Below are 21,019 nucleotides of genomic sequence, written 5' to 3'. Positions count from 1 at the left end.
CAGAATCTGGCTCAGAGCAGAAGGGAGGAGGTCGATCCTAGAAAGAGCCAATGCCTGATGAAAGAGACTCAGAGCTGGAGGCCCAAGAAACCGAGCCTTGCCTGGAGAGCCCAGCACAGCCAAGCGCAAAACTGAGGCAGCCAGCCCTTCAGGTCATGTGAGGTCAGCACCATCCTCCACTGACAGTGAGGGAAACAGCCTCAGAGAGGTTAAGTAACTTGCCCAAAGCAGCTCAGCTGATGTGCGATGGATTGTTCAGAAAGCAGAGCCTGAGTTAACCAGCCGTGGAAGCTAATCTGTCTCCTCCGCTAGAGAGACTGCGGGGCTGTCACCTCCAAACAGAGGGCTGGCCAAAAACTGTGCTCGGCCTTTTCCGTACCATCTTGCGGAAAAACCCGGATGAGCTTTTTGGCCGGCCCAATACGTCAGCCCCACCCCCACTCCTGCCACAGGGTTCAAGGTTGGCTGGTCAGTTTGGAAGCACTGACCCCCATTTACCAGGAACTCTAAACTGGGTGAGGCTCACGCAGGAGTCGCGGCAGAAACCTGGCCTGTGGCCTAAAGGCACTTCCAAGCCGTTTGTGGAGACAACACTGAGAAACGTGACGTAACTAGGAGTGACAAAGCGAACTGTGTGGTACCTCCCCCAACACCACCTTTTGCACTTGGTTCCTCTTGCTACCATGCAAGTGAGGACGTATTTAGAGAGGGTTCTTTGCCTCTGCAGTTTATGGTTACGGGCTCCTTAAGCTCAGGATCTTGTCTTATCTTCATGCACTTAATACCTGCAGTGCTGCCCGGCACAGGGAGGGTGCGGGCAATGCCGAATGTGGTGGGAAAGTGCGACGAAGTGCGCAGAGATGGACCGAATTCCCCCTCCTTATCTGCCCTTCCCCCACCCCAGTCATTCCAGAATCCCTCCAAGGGGCCTGGGTTCCCTTGACTTCCTCCCCAGCTGCTGGAGAATGTGCTGTCACTTCTGCCAGAGCCCCACACAGATGCTAAGGGCCCTTCGGGAATCTGCTCCGACCAAAGGCCACCTCCAGGCCCTGAGCCCCGCCTGGCTGTTCTGTCCTTAGGCAGGTGGGTACCTTATCAGCGCTGGTCCCCGTTTTCCCCGGCCCCTGGCTGCTAGGCCATCCAATTTTCTCCATGGGTGACAGGGACTCACCAAGCAGACGGGATCGGCTGCCTCAAATCCAGCCCCGAGACCTGGGCCAGTAGAAGCCCCCACCCCGACCCCCATCAGGATAAAGGCTTGTTTGTGTGCAGAGCGATGCTGCTAAGACCATTTCCGGGGTCAGGCCTGCCCCCCACCCTCAGCAAGTCCTCTGGGCTCCAGCGGGACGAGAGCGTGACACACAGCCAGGCCACAGCTTCCAGGTGCTCAGGCCCCAAGGACGTGGGTTCCCCCAAGAGTCCCTAAGTAGGCAAATAACCCCTCCCAGACCTGGTGCCACCACTGTCTTTCTGACAGACGGGGTGAGTGGGCAAATTAAAATCTTAGCAACAGCAGCTTCTTCCAAGGAAATCTCCCTCCCCACAACGTCCATGCCTCTGTGGGCTGGCATTTCATTCGGTGCCACATTTTCCTCCCTCCTTCCCGGGGATGGCACTGAAAACACACGATCTCCAGGCTCCCACGTGGCTGTAATGAGTCCAGTTTTCCTCACCGTATGCTATTCACTGACACAGTTCTTAAATGCTGCAACATACACGTACTGCCAAGCACATTCTTGCCTTTCAAAGCCTTTTTTTCATTTTCGTCAAACAGGTCAAAATTATTAGTGTCACAGGCCAGATTTGAAGGCAGAAGAAAATGTGGAAAAGCACAAACCTGGAATTCTGTCCTTGTTTGTTTTTAAGGCCATATTCCAACTTTTTTGGAATGTGTACTCAAATTTGAGATGGAACAATTCTGAGGTTACATATTTATACTCAAAGATATTTGAACTAAAAAATTCAGTTCAAAATAGTAAACACTTGAAGTTGCATCCTAGCCCAAGATGCCAACACTCAGTGAAGCCGCATTAGTCCTACTTCCTGTTGTTTATATGACAAGTTCATATAAAACTATTCTGACGAGGATACTTCCAGGACCCGCCCTCCCCGCCTCCAACCCCAGCTTTTTGTGCAAAGCTAGTTGCCTAAATACCAACAAACAGTGGCACTTTTTACAACTTTATTTTGTCCTGTTAATTATAATTAAGTTGTATCTCTAAACCTTCCCAGCTAGAAAGCCTTTGTAAATGCTTCCTAATGAGGCAGCATGGCAGGATGGTTTGGGGCAGGCTCTGGAGCCTGACCTGGAATGGAACCCCAGCTCCACCTTCTCAGCTCTATAGCTTTGGGCAAGCAACTCAACATTTCTCCACCTAAAGTTCCTCTCCTGGAAAACGGAGAAGCTAACAGGCCCCAGCCCAACACACAGTAGGTGCTCTGTACATGCTCACCGCTCCTTTTGTTCTGCTTGTCCTGACTTGGCAGTTTTCCCTAATTGCAATCCCCTGCTGCCGATGTCACAGATAGAAAACACATGGGGGCAACAAATAGGCAAGCAGTCTGCATAACCTTGGGGGCCAAGTTCCCCGGTGACCCAAGTATGTTTTAGCATCACGACCCTGGGTCTGGCATGGACCCAGAGGAGCACAGACACCTAGGAAGGGAAGGAAGACTCTTCCTGTTCTTTCAAGCTCTCAAAGCTCTGCATTTCACTGCCCTCAGCAACCCCCACCCCGCCCCCACCGGGCCTCCGCAGCCAATGTCTCCTTGCACGCGGGAGGGCCTGGCTGGCCCTCATCCCCCTCCTGCAAGGCTGCTCTGTGCTGTCCTCAAGGTGCCCCGAACATGGTCCACCCAGTGAGGGTCCAACTCTCTCTGAGAAACCAAAGTCTCCTTCCCTCCAAAGCGGAGGTAGAGGACGCTGAGCTCACCTGGGAGGACTCAGACCAGCCAACCGCTCGCCCTTTCAGCCCAAATCCCAGGATTCAGGATGTCTCCACCACATAGCTTGGGGGCGGGGGGGGGGGGAGAAGAGGGATGGCAATTGGGACGAAACCTAAACATTCAATAACAAGAGATTACTGAAGTAAATTATGGTACAGTCAGGTGATGGAATACGACCCACACTTAAAATGATGAGACGCAGGCAATGAAAGGAGATGCTCGGGATAGACTGAAACAAAAAGCAGGCTAAAAAGAGTTTGCACAGTGTCACGCAGTTTGAAAGTTTTTCAGAAACCTTTCCCACGCCTATGTGTTTATACATTTCACACCTAGATACATACACAAGCACCAAAAACATAACTGCAGTCACCGCACGGTGGAACTGGGGGAAATCATTTTCTTCCTCCTTTTGCTTATCAATAGTATTTTCAATAACGGTCACGCATTACTTTTCGAAAGAGGAGGAAATTAACTTCAAAAGACCATGAAGAATCGCCTCACCTCTAGTCTCTGTGGCTGAGTCACATCTTACAGAGAGAAGAGACGAAGGCTGGGCGGAGCTCCCCGAACGCGCCTTCCCCTCCCGTGTCACTGACATTCCTTCCCAGTGGCAGAGAATGAGTTTCTCGACAGCAGAGCCGACCCATCTCAGGGCCAGGATGGTGCTGGCAGGAGTCACTTTCTAACACGTCCCGACATGTGTTTCCAGTAACGCTGTTTGTGGCCGCTTTCTTCTCTTATCGCTCCTCCCGTGACCTTTGCTGGTTACAGACTTACTGGCTGGAGCCAGGTGGATTTGTGTGATTTTTGTTGATGGTTATTAGGAAGAGGAAGTGCCAGAAGGGATTACCTCAAGTTTAAACCTATTTCCAGCAGAGTCCCGGGGCCTTTAATTACACATCTCGGGTCTGTTTGGTAAAGAAGTGGTCAAAGATGTGCTTTTTATCTCCCTCGGAATCTCCTGCGACTGGCAGTGCTCCATGTGCGCCTGGTGTTGTGTAAACTCCAGCCACTGGCTCCTGGGGGGAGGAGGGCGGCGGTGGAAGACGGGATGTGAAGAGGGAGGCCGGCGAGAGGCATTTTAAACAGCCCCATACCTGGGAATCCTTGGTCAGGCCATGCCATTTTGCGGTACAGACAGTAGAGGAACTGCACCCCCAGCGAGCTGGAATTTTGTTTGCAGGACCAGAACTACTGCAGCTTCCAGAGGAGTAGCCCGATTCAGCTACTGCTGAACTACAAGGATGAGGACAGTCAGAATGCGAAATGCCCAGCCCAATCCAAGAGCAGACTTTTCTTTTTTTCTTCTTTTTTTTGCAGATTTGTTTTCACATCTTGGTACTGAAATATTAACAGCCTGACTCACCGTGAGGCAATCCCTGACTGGAATGATCAAGGTACCGGATCAGCTGTGGGGCAGACCAACGTCACTTCCGCTACAGGTGGGTCTAGTCAGAGATATCAGAACCAGCTGATCCTCAAAAAGAACCTTTCCCACTCTGATTTCTCCAGGCCGGGGAAGGAAAACAGATTCCTGGAATCCACCCCACAGGCCCTCCTCTGTCTTACTTGCCTGTTGAAGGGACTGCCAAGTGACAAAGTTGCTAAAGGTCCAAGACCGGGAAGTTTAACACGTAAATTGAGACTTAACTGGGGGAAAAAAATGAGAATGCTCGGTCACTAAGGGTCTTAGCACGTTTCTGGCATAACAGCGGAGTCAGGAAATGAGGAATTGTTCTTTAGCTGCTTATATTAAAGACACAGCATTGTAGGTCAAATGCACACACAACTTCAGACAATAGGACTCCAAATTTCCCTTTAATTTACGGCCCAGAGGGGATGGAATTTGGGGAGGAACATTTGGTTAGAATGGAAACGGGAACAAATGGGGTTTAGTTAGAGGCCTCTTTCGTCCTTCATCTGAGGCTGGGACCCCTTACCACCCAAATTCTGCCCCTGGCAAGGCTGTTTCTTCCATAATCCCCAGGATCCCAACAGTTCCCTTTCAGGAGGAGCACACAGCACTGAGTACAGATTCTTGCCCCAGTCTCTGGAATCCTGCAACCCCCCCAAGGCAAGCTAAGCAATATGCTTTTTCTTGGCACTGCTGCCTCATTAGCGCAATGAAAACAGGCCCTGAAAGACATAGAAGAGCTTCTTCCCTGGAGTCAACCCAGCCACCTCTCGGAGGCTCCCAGCACCACGCCCCATGAGGCGGGCCTGGGTGGGAAAGGTTGCCTGGGGTGGGAGAGTAAAGGCTATTTTAGTTCACCCACAGTTCTGCAGCAATAGAGACACACAGCCTTTACATCTTACCTCAGGATTGTTCCAAGTGCAGTACCCATACCTTGAGGGTACCTTAAATGATGTTAGGTGGGGCATAACATTTTTCATTTTAGTGGTTATGTATTTATTTTAGTGTGAATTTGAGAAAAATAAAATTAGCACATCAGTGGTTATTTCATGGATGTTGTTTAGGATGAGGCTAAGTAATAACAAATTGAATAATAATAAAAATTTTAAACTAAGTAGTAATTTAATAATATAGGTGATATAGAAATAGGACAAAATCCATGAAGCCAAGTTTTAGAAGACCAAAGTTTGGGACAACTCTGTGCCAGTTAGACAAATTAACCAATGTATATGCAAAGGCTAGACAAGTATATTAGAACACTAGAAACAGCCTTCCACGGTGCTAAGGACTATGGAATCAGAAAGCCCAGGTTCAGATGCTAGCTCTATCCTTCAGTTAGCTCTGTGACCTTGGACAAATTCAAACTCTTTAAGCTTCAGTTTCTTCATCTGTGAAACAGAAATGAAAATTCCTATCTCATTAGATTGTTCTGAGCATTAAATGAGGTAATATTTATAAAGTCTTTAGCACAGCACCTGGCATATAGCAAGTGCTTCGAAAGGAGTGAGGCTCATAGAGGGAAAGGATTCATTTCTTTTTTTTTTTTTAAATACAATTTAATTCTATTTTAATTGATAGGAAATCACCTCCAAGTTTATGTAAATCTTTCAAATTCCTAGTACATTTATTTTTATTTATTTATTTATTTTTGGCTGCGTTGGGTCTTCGTTTCTGCGCGAGGGCTTTCTCCAGTTGCGGCAAGCGGGGGCCACTCTTCATCGCGGTGCGCAGGCCTCTCACTATCACGGCCTCTCTTGTTGCGGAGCACAGGCTCCAGACGCGCAGGCTCAGTAATTGTGGCTCACGGGCCCAGCTGCTCCGCGGCATGTGGGATCTTCCCAGACCAGGGCTCGAACCCGTGTCCCCTGCACTGGCAGGCAGACTCTCAACCACTGCGCCACCAGGGAAGCCCAAGGATTCATTTCTAAAGCAGGCTACTCATCTATCTGTCCTAAAGAGTTCCTTCCAGGAAGATGCAACCCAAATAGTACAGGAACATTTAGCCTTTTGGGTCATGGATCTGCTCCCAGAGAAATATGCATGCAGACATGCTTGCAAATGCCAAAACTGCATACAATTTTAAGGTGTTCACAGTTGCCACCTCCTTTAACCACTTCCTGAGCTGACTGCAGACCTGGTAAGCCACGATGGAGAGCGAGGGTCACAAGTGGTATCTCCACTACCTCTGCCCCAGGGAGGCCGGGCGTCATCCCATCTCCTGGATGCATTCCTAAACTAGATTTTGGTTCTCTCGGGCTGCCTCTGAACACACAGGCTACCACAGCTTTACTCTCTACATGGGCAGAATGCAAATAAGATCTCAAGGACCGCCCCCGGCACCACCACCACACTCAGTAACCGGCTTGTTCTCTCTGCCCTATCTCGGTGCAGTACAGCCTGGCCTTGCAATTTTTAACTCGGTGCTAATGGAGCTGGGTAAACTCAAGAGACCAGCAAATGTACATGCAAAACCAGGGGCCCCGATAAGCTGCTGATATGGTGTGCCTGCGCTTCCGTCCGTTCTATTTAAACACTGATAGACCCCTGCACAAACAAGAAACTCTTTGTGCTCTGAGCGTCCGCAACTGCCATCCGGAGTCCATTCTGGACATGGCCAAGGCTTGGAGTAGGCGGAGTGGGGGTGGGAGAGAGGCAAACCTTGCCTGCATTTTATCAGACAAATGCACACGGGGAGGACCAAGCTGATCTTCAATCCTAAGGGCTCCACATCTTTCTCTCTGCCCCCTGCCCCACCTCACAGTGCTCTCTTAACAACTGAGACTGAGAAAATGTTTTCTAGAAAACTGACTGCAGATCCTTCAAGCAGGACACATGGGCTAGTTCAAGCCATGACCCACCCACATCACACCAGTAAGTAAAAGATGACTGACTCAGCTCACAAAGAAGCAAGGAGGCGGAAACTGGTGAGTTTCCCCGCATGCACTAACATCAACCAAAAAAGGAGTCAAGGTCAAGCCCAAAGAAACTCCAAGAAAGTCAGACTGCTGTGGAGCTGGAGGACAGAGCCTATTTCTCACGACTGTTTGAGTTGTGGTTTATTTAGTAAACAATGTTTGTAAATTCAAATTCTGAATTTGAATTTCTCTCTTGAATATTAAGATGGTAAGAGCCTCACTCCTCAAAGTACGGTTCTTCTGGATGGGTAGTTTGGGCATCATCTGGGAGCTTGTTACAAATGCAGAATCTTGAGGCCCAGACCAGACCTTCTAAACCAGAAACTGCATTCTAACAAGATCCCCGGGCAATGCATATGCATATTACAGTTTGAGAAGCACTGGTTAGAGTATTTATAAAGCTCTTGGAAAGGTCTATTAGAGGATAATAAAACTACAATGGATTATTTCCTTTCAGGTTTGCAACAGATCTTCACCTAAATATCGAGTATTAAAAAATAAAGTTCAATTTAAAAGAAGGAGACTGATAACAGTAGACCTCTAACTTCTGTTTCCAGTAATCAGTTCTCAAATCTAAATGAAGACATATTTCTCACGAATAGCTCAGTAGAGATGACATCAGCTGGGCAGCTTCAAACACCCTTCTCTGACCTGAAAACAGGACTATTCTTAGCAGTCCAAAGACTACAATACATGCTCTTCCCATGAAGGTTCACAGCTGTACACATGTGAATCAGTGGCACTTTGAGAAGTTAAAAATGTACTTCAGATTTAGCATTATTGACAGAAGGCGAATTTTACAAAATCAGAGAGTAAATGTTTCTATAATCAACATGGATTACCTTTGGAAAAAAGAAAGCAGAGGAGGTTGAAGATGTTTCGATTAGTGGTCAACAGTGGCTGGGTTTGGGGCTTCCCTGGTGGCGCAGTGGTTAAGAATTCGACTGTCAATGCAGGGGACACGGGTTCGAGCCCTGGTCCAGGAAGATCCCACATGCCACGGAGCAACTAAGCCCGTGCACCACAACTACTGAGCCTGCGCTCTAGAACCACGAGCCACAACTACTGAAGCCTGCGTGCCTAGAGCTCGTGCTCTGCAACAAGAGAAGCCACTGCAGTGAGAAGCCCACGCACCGCCACGAAGAGTAGCCCCTGCTCACCGCAACTAGAGGAAGCCCGCAGGCAGCAACAAAGACCCCGCGCAGCCAAAAATAAATAAATAAATAAATTTATTTAAAAAAAAAAAGAGTGGCCAGGTTTGATGTGGAATCTAAAAAAAATGATACAAATGAACTTATTTACAAAACACAAATAGACTCACAGACATAGAAAACAAATTTATGGTTACAAAAGGGGAAAGCGAGGGAGGGAGGGATAAATTAGAAGTTTGGGATTAACAGACACATACTATTATATATAAAATAGATAAACAAGGACCTACTGTATAGTACATAGAACTATACTCAATATCTTGTAATAACCTATAAGGGAAAAGAATCTGAAAAAGAATATATATATATATGTTATACATGTATATTATATATAATATATACATAAAACTGAACCACTTTGCTGTACACATGAAACTAACACATTGTAAACACTGTAAACCAACTATACTTCAAAATAAAAACAAAACTCATAAACTAAAAAAGAAAAGAAAGAGCGCCTGCATTTGGATCTTTGCTTTGTGTGCTGTGTGACTTTACCTAAGTTACTCGACTCCTCTGAGCCAGCTCCCTCAGTGTAAAATGGGGATAACAGAACTTTTACTACTGATTTATTGTAGGATTAAAAGATATTATGCATGAAAAGCACTATTACAGCACTTGGACTCACTAAGTGCTGAATAAATGTAAGCCATTAATAAGAAATTAGTATTGAAATACTGTCTCAAGATGTCATTCTGTGTAACTTGAGAGCGAGAGAGTGAAGGACACCTGGGTCTTGTCCTGTCTCTGAGAGCCTGCGAGAATCACTTCATTTGAGCAGTAGCTAGAAAGATCCACATCAGCAGCTAGGCCTGCCTCACTGGCTTAGAGGGGGGATTAAAGAATCCTGGGGTAAGAGCTGGGGAGCCTGAGGCCAAGGTCAACGGCTGTGTTAGGGTAGATGTTCTGTGCCTCCAGGCCAGAATCCCCCCACTGCCACTCCAGTGAAGGGGAGTTGGCGGCTGGGAGCCTGGGGGAAGGGAAATAGTGTTTGTGGATCAAGAAGGGGCAGGTGCACTCCCAGGATAGGTGCTGCATCTTTGCTAAGAGTTCATGCTCTGACAACACCAACCAAATCAGTCTCAGCCTCACCACTTAAGAGCTCTAAGGGGCAAGTCAGTTAACCTCTCTGGGCCTCCCTTTTTTAAAGTATAAAATGAGGATAATAGTACTACCCACTGCAAAGGTTTGGGATGATGATTAAATGAGGTAATGTGTATAAAGAATAAAGCAGGGTACTTAGCACATGGTAAATGCTCCATAAATAGTACCCATGACTATGTATTTATGATAGGCGTCTGCAAAACAGCAATTTAACTGTAGGTTGAATCCCTGGGGCCAAGGAATTGGATGTGAATTTCAGATGAACAGAGAACTGGAAATGTTTTGGTCATCTTATGAGTGAAAGACTAAGATTATAGGAAGCCTTTGTTATAATTGTTGCAAAAGCCTAGTCATTCTCCTTAGGAATGAAACAGTGGAAAGAAGAGGCATTAGAAGTTGGCTTTAGGGACTTCCCTGGTGGTCCAGCGGTTAAGACTCTGCACTCCCGATGCAGGGGGCCTGGGTTCCTACCCTGGTCAGGGAACTAGATCCCACATGCCTCAACTAAGAGTTCTCATGCCGCAACTAAAGATCCCGCATGCTGCAATGAAGATCCCACACGCGGCAACGAAGATCCCACGTGCCGCAGCTAAGACCCGGTGCAGACAATAAATAAATAAATAAATACGTATTAAAAAAAGAAGTACTAAAGAAAAGTCGGCTTTAAAAACATAACCATTTAGGACTCATCAGAACTCGTTGAAAAGCAGGACAAAGCAAGATAATCTCCACTGTAGCAAGAAGGCTGTAAAAAGTTTTTTTTAATGTCTAACATAACCAGAATGGCTTAATAAGAGACTTCATCTCACCAGACTATACTGGTGGCTAGCACTACACTATGTAAAAATGATAAAGCCACAAAAAAAAAGGCTGAAAAAAAAACCCCCAAAACAGCTGCTTTTGGGGGGTAGCGGGATTAGAGTTGATTTTTAGATTTGTTGGTTTTTTTTTTTTTTTTTTTTTTTGCAAAATCAGGGTATTTTTCAAAGCCCTGTAAGATCAAGGGGGGAAAAATGTATGATGGTCTGATAGTTTCAGGCACAGTGAGAGATGATTTCGGGCAGTGCTTTTCAAACCTTTTTTTCGGCTGTGGAACACATTTTGTAAACAAAATCTTATTGAGACCCCCATCTATAATCCAGATAAAATGTTGCTTTTATTGAATAAATTCATTTATAGGTTCAGTTTTAATCCTTGCTCCATGTAGGTCTCTAAATGAGAGCACAAATGTGTATTGGTTGCATACACATTTCAATAAAGACATTCTATTCGATTTTTTAACAGTTAAAGATATTTTTAGAAGATAAAATTCCAAATAAAAACACAGAATCCTAGTATTTCTTGGAAGATGGTTCAGGAACATAGAGAGGATTGTGAAGATTAGGGCTAGCCGACTGCCAGGCACTTTTCCATAGGGACCACAGCTTCCAGAGCTGCATGCAGAAGTCATTTGTGTACATGTAGGGAGCGGAGGAACAGTGAGCGGAAGACACCCCGATGTCTTCTGTTTAATGACCAAACCAAACTAACACAGAGGGGTATGGAGAAGAGGAGAGTCTGGGGACACTGTGACAAAGGTCTCATCTGTGCAAAGCTCTCCAGGTCCCAAATGAAAGGAGAAAACAGGCAGGCGTACCGGATGGGCTTGGATTTGCTGGGAACATCTACCTGGGGGCATTCAGGAATCCTAACTGGTGGGCTCAGGAAGGAAAATAAAGCATGTGATCTTCTTGTCGGGTGGGGCTAAGCAGGAAGGTAAAGAAGGCAGAGAGTAACTAGAGTTGCCGTGGCCCAGGCAAGATGTAGAGAAAGGAAAGGGTAAGGGGACCGCCAAGGAGATGGCCCTCTCTACGGTGGGAGAGAAGAGACTGGTAGGGATTTGGTTCAGGAAAAGGCAAAGCCAAGCAGAGTGACCTGAAGTACTGGAAACCTTGTTAGGGGGAGGTACAGAGCGGCAGGTAAAGAGGATCTGGTGAAGAGCAGGGAAAGCAGCGAAGAATTTAAGGCGAGTGCAGAAAGAAACAAGGCGAAGGATAAGAAGTTCAAAGGACGCTTTGAAGATGTAAATCCACACAAAGATAGTGTACGGCAAATCTTGTCATATAATACAAATGGCCCAAGAAAAAAGGAGGCCAGAATTTCAGCCTACAGAACTCAGGAAATGAGAATCAGAGTTTACTGGATTTATAGAGTGTTTTGATGTGACTGAGTGATGAAAAATTATTTGCCGGGGTGGCTTGGCGGTAAAGAACGCGCAATGATCCCTTTTATAGTAATCTGTGAGGATCAAATGAACATGGATATAAATATAAGGGCCTACAGAAACACATGATGGTATTACCAGAAAAGCAAGAGTAGGTCATATTCTCATCTGGGCAGCAGGAATTTAGGTAGAAAAGAGCGGTCTGATTTGTCAGGGATGGTCTAACGACAGCCTTGACGAAGGAAGGAATGAGGAAAGGCAGAATTTATGAAAGCTATGTGGTCCTCAGAAGGAAATGAATGACTGGGTTTGAATGATAAGTTTGGGTTTTTAACGTCCTGCCCTTGGATCCAGTGCTGTAGCTGGCTGGAGAGCTGTGAAGAGCTGTCTCCTAAGTGCCTGGCCCTTTAACTACATTATCCCATTTAGAACTAAAAGCAGCTCCGTGAGAAAAGATTCTGGAACACAGATTAGAAAACCAAAGTTTGGATAGGCCAACTGAATGACCTAAGACAACAAAGCTGGCAAGTGGGGAGCAAGGGTTCCGGCCCCGTGGGATGGACACATGCGCGCATCTCCCCTTGCAGTGGTTTTCCAGGTCCCAGCCTCACAAGCGCCCTGAGATGCTTTCCCGTCCATCCTTCTTTGGCGACTGGTTTCTTCAGGTGGTAGGAATCTCTCTTTCCTTGGAGGGTATTGGTTTTAGGAAGACTTTAGTGCTCTTCTGGTGAAAACTAAGTTAGGGGCAGGTCATCACAACTTGAAAAATGCAAAAACCTTCTTACACCTCTATGCAAATAAGGCAGAGAAAATTATGGTGTATTATGATTTCTTGGACAGGAAAGCACTTTGTCTTATGCCCTGCCCTCTCCCTCACCAGAACCTGCTTGTGCCCAGGGGCTCCCTTGCACATATCTTGCATACCCTATAGCCAGCACAAGGTCATACACATCATAATCAGCTAATAGAAATTAATATTTATCAAATGAAGGCCTAAAACATCTATATTCAAGAAGCCGGAGCATTTCCATTACGAGTAAGTCCCAGCAATCTACTGCACAGCATAGTGCCCGTAATTTAACAACACTACTGTGTACTTAAAAACCTGCTAAGAGGGTAGATCTTATGTTAAGCGTTCTTATCATCAAAAAAAAAATGATAATACTAATAATAAAAGAAGAAACTTTTGGAGGTGATGGATATGTTTACGGCACAGATTGTGGCGATGGTTTCACAGATGTATACTTATCTCCAAACTCATCAAGTTGTACACATTAAATATGTACAGGTTTTTGTATTCAATCATTATCTCAATAAAGTGGTTTACAACAAATAAAATTAAAAGTCCAGATCAAAAGTATGTATAATATACAGAAACTATTTTTCAGAAGGTGGACTTTATCACTTCTAACACACAGGTGATTATCTAAATTTCACCTGTAATTCTTTCTGAGGGGAATAAAATACGTAGATGGAGGCGAAGCCAAGGCTACTTGGGATGTGAAGATGCAGGAAGGTGTCTTGGCTTCCCTTCAGGTGTCTGATGTCACTAAAGCGGTGCTCTAGAGGGCCAGCTTGGGTAAACTTATGACCTCTGTTTTGCCCTGTGTTCCTAAAAGTTTTATGGGAAGGTCACTAATAAACTAAGTGTGTAAATGCTCCACCATCTAGTTAAAAAATAATAAATGCTACTGGAGCTGACTTGCACTACATATTTTCTGCAAAACACATTTATTTACCTTTCCTTCTAATAAAATACACCCAGCAATAAATAAAAGGCAGTAAAAGTATCCATGCCTTACTATTAAAATTTGATACGTTTTTAATGCCAATTTTTAGTATACTGTTTTTGAATGGATCAGGTACTGTTTGAAAATAAGCACCCAATGAAGACACGATTGAGATTGGCACCAAGTTACAAACATAATAATTTGTCCTAAGTACAGTGTCTGTACGCAGAGAATTTAAATGTCTTACCCTAAAAGATCAAACTGCACTTTAAAATGGTCAACATACTTCTACCAATGAGCCACTTGTATAAAAATGCCACCAATAAAACACATTAGTCTTTTTATTTTTTAAGTTTAAACTATAGTCTAGCGAATTTAGTTCATCACACGCTTACATAAATCCTACAGTGGAGGTGGGGGGAGTCTTTGGAATTTCAGACTTTTTTTTTTTTTTTTTAAGAAAACCTCTCAAGAAGGTATCCAACCACTTCTTGGAGACATAATCACATCTAAAGAAAAGTGACCCGAATAAAGGAGGGATTTAAAAAAAAACCCTTAGTCACTCTTTAAATTTATTCTCCAATTTAGGCCAATCCTCTTTTATAGGGGGCTCCTAGCAATTAGCTGGCAATCTTATCCTGTGAGTCTAAAGGATTAAAGCAGAAGCAAAGAACAAAAGGAACCGATTTGCTACACTCTTCCACAGGTCCCCTCTCTTCTTAACAAATCAGACTTCATTTCCTCCAGGGCCCTCCTTACCCACCTAATCTTCTTTCTTTCTTCCTCCCACGGTCCCTTAGGAAAAAGATTCTTAAATGTAACATTAGGGAATGCCATCTAAACCAAATTCCTTCAGAATATAACAAAGGTTGAAAATGACTGCAGAAACTACAGGGTGCTTTTTTGAGTCCTTGTTTTGGGATTCTGACAAAGTGTAACTTTTTTGATAACTGGATCTTAATATAAAAGGTAGCAGTAGGTAATAAGCCACCCAAGTTAGGTTTCCCAGAAGTTTAGACACACTCTCTTCCCTCTTGCAGACTATTTAGGACAGTGCTCACAGAAGGTCACCACATTAAAGAGAGCACAGCCTGGGAATGGCAGACGTGACATCTGTTGAACTTACTGTTCCATCTGTCACTGACATGGGCCACATACAAACCTCTAGAGCTCTGAGGGACGTTAAGGGGCCTGCTAATCCATTCCTTTTCCTTTACCCTTAAACCATTCCAGAGAAGGATCGACCCTATTTTTAAAGACCTCCAAGGAAGAGTCCACAATCACTCTTAGCCAGCCAAATATTTAGAAATCATTTTCTCTATGGCCTTTCCCCATGGCTCTGCAGACACATTCCTTCCCATAGTCTTGCCATAAAAAGAAGAAACTATGGTAGCCACGAGCTTTGAGAAAATCTACATGAAGACAAAATAACTCTTCATTTCACCCAAAAATCGATGCCATGAAAATACCCTAATGAAAAATTAACACATAATTTTAAGTGTAGGTATATATGTTCTGCAGGTTTCTTCTATGGAAAGTGAACGTTTGAGATGAGTACTTACCCATTATCCTTATTTGGAAGCTCTGTGTAACTGCAGCAGGAACCAAGTCTGACCATTTACAAATTCTACAGGATGGGGATTAGAAAAACATAAGTTTAGTTTCAATACCTAAATCTTGGAAACTGCTATTATCACAGAAGGGCTTAAGGTCAAAATTAGTTGGGAGACCTACATACAGATTAAAACGCATCTCACACATATAGCCACAGGGAAAATATATACAACTACTCCAAAAAGGGCTTTTCTCATACACATGACCGTGATTATAGAGATCTAGGGTTTAAGAGTTATTGAGCCAAACCTAGAAAAAATGGACTGCTAATTTTGCTTCTTTAGCTCACCAGGGCCCACTTTTTAAAAGAACCATATAGTACCAAATGATGCTAGTGATAGAAGGGTTGGTGAAAATATTGATCCATCCAGTGGCTCGCTTAGTAATTTATCTGCAATCCTAGTTAAAATACTAACTGGAAATAAATCATGAATATAAAAATCCTCAATGTCAATAATCAGAGAAAAAAACAACATACTAAAATGACCAGAATGACATCTAAACCTAGTGACTGCCAAATACGGCCTGAGAAATGTTCTGTCAAAATAAAGATGTGGAATCAGGAAGCAGATGGCAAAATTATTTCTAAAACCTCACTTTAAGGGAACATTTTAGGCATTTTGGACTGTTGTGCAAATGAAAAAAAGAACGTTTCATCAAGTGTAACTCTATCCGAGTTATGATGATAGGTTGCTCCAATCCTCTCTCCTTGACTCAGGAAGTAATGGGCTTAAATGGGGGAAGCAGCTCTCAGTAGGGGATGTGATTGCAAACCCTAACTAGTAGCATGGTGAAAAACGAGTGCAGCTTGGGATGAATTTCAGAAAAGAGTCAGGCTGGGTTTCAGAGTCAGAAGGCAGCACTTCCTTAATTCTATAGTTTAGCTGATGATGCTTTGCGGCAAGAAATCACCTTCTCTATTTGAGAGATTTTTTTTTATTTTTTTAGGTTTTGACCCAATGGTGAACCTTCCAGTCAACTAATGAATAAAAATGAATACCGTCTTCTCAGCACTCCAGCACTAACCTTTGTAAGATTTAAGGAAACCATTTTTCTCTGTTTTGCTGTCTATAAACATGCAATCACATATGGATGGGGAAAAGCTTATGAAACATTTCATTTCTCACATAAATGATAAAAACTATTCACTTGTAGAGCAGGATGAACAACATATAAAGCAGGGTTGGGAGACGTCTGTTTCATACACCTACATCTCAGTTTCTGACCTGGATGAAATCCTGCATAAATGCAAGAGAATTCTCTTTATTTCATATATTCTATACTCAGGTTTAATAGATTTGTATTTCAGTTTACATCTTATTAATTTGCCAACTGACTTAAAACTCTCAAAATCAGAACACAATGCTTTTTGGTAAAGAAAAAACAAGACTTTTCAGCAAAACAGGCATCAAACCAAAACTTGAGTAATGTATCTATTCTACAAGTGACAAATTCTGAGAATAACTGGAGGGCTGAGGGGATCAAAATGCCAGGCAGTAGATGGGACTATTTCCAATTTCTAGTCAGAGAAACTGTCCTTCAGGAGGACAGCTCTCCATTTAGGTTGTCCAAAGAGCAGGTCTTTCTATAGGCCACAAAGTTGTAAGTAAGAAAGTTGTAAGAAGTAAACTGGGTAATAATAAAAGAGCCCCTTTTTAGAATGACACAAAATCAGTTTCTGTAACTCTTTTCCTCCTGAAAGTCTTTTACGCTCAACCTGAACTTATCCTCCCCTTCAAGAATTCCTGGTGCCTTTCTGTGAGATGTCCTCCATTTTAGCAGCAGAGCCTACAGAGAACCAATACACAGAAGTTCCCTGTCAGAGAGCACTTTCTGTGGGTGCTCTAAATGAATACAACCATACACTGTACAAAAGCATACAGTGTATGCAAAGGGAAAGTTAAACCTCGAGTACCTACCTTTAGTATTGGTGGTTTAGCAAACGCTAAACCACTCTCACTCCATCCACCTTATCGGCCTTACAGACTATAAATGCTATTTAGGCTTAAAGATACGCAAAACAAGATTTTTTTAAACCCACAAACCATCTACAGAAACATATTTGCATTTTGTTACGCCTCTCATCACCCTTCAAATCATCTTCAGAAAGCCTGAAAAGGTGAAAATCTAAATAGCTAAAAAACATCAGGAGAACCTGAAAATTATTAAGCTACATCTTGCACGTGATCTTCCTGTATTCATCACTGAGGTTTCACCAAGAACCAGATTCAGGTAGGTAGTAGGGGCCACATTACTTTTTCATAAATTATTCCCTCATACTGTACATAACGTACAGTTCTATGTCTGTTCTTGGCATGTTTTAAGTTAAAATTTGATTATCGGTGTTTACCAGCATCATCAGGACCAAGTGATTTTTCAACATCTACTATTCCAACCGTTCAAGAAGGTCAGACATCCAGAAGAGGTGGTAGGGTTGGACTCAAAGCTGAGGCCAACACTCCATTTGTTGCGTACATTTTTCCTGATTCTCACCTAGAACGCTGCCACCTCAGGCAACCACTTAACTTGAACTATCACTTGGCCCTGAAATTCCCTTTCAGGAGTTATTTCTTCCTTTAAACATAGTATAAGAATATAATGAAGGCCAAAAGAAATTTCATCTGGGTTATAAATGACTCACAGTGGGACACAGCTCAAGTCAGATTACTTAGTTTGTATCATTCCAAATGGCAGCAACAAGTAAGAGACATGAGGGACCTCTGTAGTCATGGATGAGCCCTAATTGTCCCCTAGCCCAAGGTCAAAGCCAGTTTATTCCATAACCTTACGCAATAACAGTGGTTCCTCAGTTATCCCCTTTCAAATAATTTAAACACTCCTTTATCTGAAAGGGTTATTCTTAATAATGAACCTACCAAAGGGAGACAGAAAAGAATAAAAGACAAAAAGTAACAGTGCAGGATAAACAATTCCACCCTAACAGTAAGGACTCTAGGTAACATATGGTATCAACTTTATATATCTACAAAGACTTTAATCTTTAGAACATTAAAACGAGAGAAATCACCTTCCTAATTAATTTTAAAGCAAAGCAAACTGTAGGTTTACATATGACAGAGTCTTAAGGACCACCAAATATGCAGAAATAAGAATTCCAAATATTTCAGTCCTCAAATATACAAAGCCAAATAAGGCACAGGACCTAAAGAATAAACACAAAGCGAGACTACAATGTTTTAGTTCATGTGATTTAGGGCCCCTCTATTTGGTCCTGTAAGATAATTTAAATAGTTCTCTCTGTTGCATATAACCAAATTTATTCAGACTGTTTAGAGATATATTTGTTCTGAAACATAGAACACGATAGGCTATAAACTCCTCCAAACTATATTGTTGGTATAATCTAATTCAAAATATAAAAAATCTTCAGAGACTTTCAAACCCCGCTCTGCTAATCTATTGTAAAATACAACTTTTAAACAGAAACATACTATACTATTACTTATAGTAATCAATAAACGAGTTAGAATGAATGATCACTGAAACGTTGATCCAGGAGGCACTGTTTTCCTGCTTGGTTTTCAAATAATGTACACTTCTGTGCACTACATACTGACACCCCTGAACAGACTTCCTAAGCTGATCCTGGATGTTCACATGCAGCAGATAAATGAATACCTGCAGCTATCATACCATGCTAGTGCTGGTTTGTGTAGTTATTGGACCATCTTGCTACATTTTTTTCTTTATATTTTGAATAAGTGGAAGAGGGGAAAAATATCAAATGACGGATATTGTAAGAACCACTGGTCTCTAAATTTAACACAATTGAGACAAAAATAGAAATCAGGAGGAATGAGACATTTTTAGCTTCAACTGGATGCTCATAGGACTTAAACCAGTTGGCTGTGTTCACCTGAGAAAAAGGGCAAATGCAGGGAACACGGAGAAAACATTGGAAATAAATTATCTGAGATTATGTCTAAAAAATGAAGCATAATTGGGAATTCTAGAATGATTTAAGATCTCTACGATTCCTTCCTATTCTAACCCGTTATCTTTTGAAGAACTAATATATTTTAAGGAATATATTGAGTATGATATGAAAGAAACTTCCCCTGCTGAAAAAGAAGAAAAAAATTGGCCCAAGACCAATTTTTTTTTTGTTTACTGAATGATTCTGTATGAATCTATATGAAGATTAGAAAAAACTGCCTTAGCAATTAACAAGTGCAAACCAAGATATTAAACACTAATCCACAGCAAAAGTTGCTACACAAGAGACGTTTATTAATGTTCTGTTGTATTTACAGCTTTAACATAGCAAACCAGGGTGAATACCACTTGGCAGAAAGCACATCACTCTACATTATAACACATTGGTCTCTGCTAACACATTGTAAAAGCAAGTAGTACAGTATGTTAGGGATCATCTCAAAAGTTCCAAGCTAATTCTTACTTTGCTCCTAGTACCTAATCCCCTCCCTACTCCTAGCCCCTGGCCTAATCATCAGGAGACAAAAGAAAAAGAAAAAAAAGGGGTAGGGATTCTAATCACAGAAAGTATCACGAATTCCATTTTATTAGTAATTATGCTGCATTTGTCCTTGTCCTTTCTATTTTATACAGTGATAACACCTTTACAATCCCTTAGGTACACAACAGAATAAGGTACAGCAAAATTAGAATACAGACTATAAAAAATTAATGCTTATCATTTACCAATTAAGAACATATTCTTGACCACACCTTAAATGTATTTTGCACTATGATTTTGTTTCTAGGTGTTCACAGTACAATTAAATAAATTTCTAGATTAATTTTAACAGCGAAATGGATTATGTGCAGAAATGCAGTCATAACAAAAGTTATACTTTTGAGAAAACCCCTTTTTTAAATGGCCAGCATTGTACATATCTTACACTAAAATATTTAATTCCAAATTCATTTTGAGATGGAGGATGAATAAAGCAAGATTGCCCCCTACTGACTACAGGGACAAGGCTCATGCTATTTAAAATGACTACAAATAGATAAGGCATTATTAGTACATCACAGACTTGATTGCGAGAGCTTTTTCAAACATTAACCACTAATGATTCAATGATTACAGAATTTTGCATTAACTATTAAAATTTTACATCTAGGAACAAATAGAGAGAAATGATCTTTGTCAACAGTACTTTATTTTTTTAAAGCAGGTGATTATTCCTCTGTGTTCCGCCTCTTGATTCACTTCCTGCAGGTGTTCTCTTGCTTCTTGGGAGAGAATTCATAAATGCAGGAAGGCCTCTGCCAGAAAACATCTGCCAGAGAAGGATATTGAATATTGAAACTCTGGTTAAGTTGTTATTTTGGCTAAAAGAAGGATGTAGTCACAAAAGAAGGCAGGATGTTTGGAGACACAAGAAGTACATTTTTACATAGCTTTACGATTACTATACACTGACATCATAGTATTCAATAAACGTTACATTTTTGGTTCTTAAAGTTATCAAGGACTCTAGAACTAGAAAGAACTTGAATGCTTTCTCTAAAACCCATGAGGTCAGGGGTCTCTCTCTCTCTCTCTAAACCTCCTAACAAAAGAACAGAATTCAAGTAGCACTTCATCCTACACTTAACCTCAACAGCAATGACTGAAACTTGGGGACAAAAAGACAGTAGAATCCAAATGCATAGGTAATTTTCCATGCACACTCGAAGCTGTTTACCCTGCCAATTCTGCCAAATCTCACACAAGGAAGACTTCCAATAAGGATACCAGTGATATCAGTCTATACTTGAAGCAGGGCAAAGTTAGAAAACAACTATAAACTCACAGGTACCACAAGGACTTTTTCCAATCAATTAGAAAAAAAAGTGACTGTATTTTGGGGCGTGTATCTCGGGGTGGGAGGACTGTATATAGCCCCAATTTT

General features: G+C 42.5%; 1 protein-coding gene and 1 long non-coding RNA gene across 4 annotated transcripts in view; one reads left to right on the top strand and one right to left on the bottom strand.

Annotated features, from left to right (window-relative positions):
* Positions 1–21,019, top strand: part of LOC309624597 — a 329,163-nt gene that overhangs the window by 268,867 nt on the left and 39,277 nt on the right. The window lies entirely within an intron of this gene.
* The window catches only part of NDFIP1 (Nedd4 family interacting protein 1), a 50,566-nt gene continuing 48,914 nt past the window's right edge, over positions 19,368–21,019 (bottom strand). For 2 of the 3 annotated variants that reach the window (XM_082382783.1, XM_082382784.1), the window contains one exon: positions 19,368–20,404. In XM_082382783.1, coding sequence (XP_082238909.1) covers positions 20,331–20,404 — 74 coding nt within the window. In that variant the 3' untranslated portion in view covers positions 19,368–20,330. The remainder of the gene's footprint in view (positions 20,405–21,019) is intronic. The other variant, XR_014242005.1, reaches the window with a different exon arrangement.

This window comes from Balaenoptera borealis, assembly GCF_965194805.1.
Source record: "Balaenoptera borealis genome assembly, chromosome: 2".
Lineage (NCBI taxonomy): Eukaryota > Metazoa > Chordata > Mammalia > Artiodactyla > Balaenopteridae > Balaenoptera > Balaenoptera borealis.
This window is presented reverse-complemented; position numbering and strand designations above follow the sequence as displayed.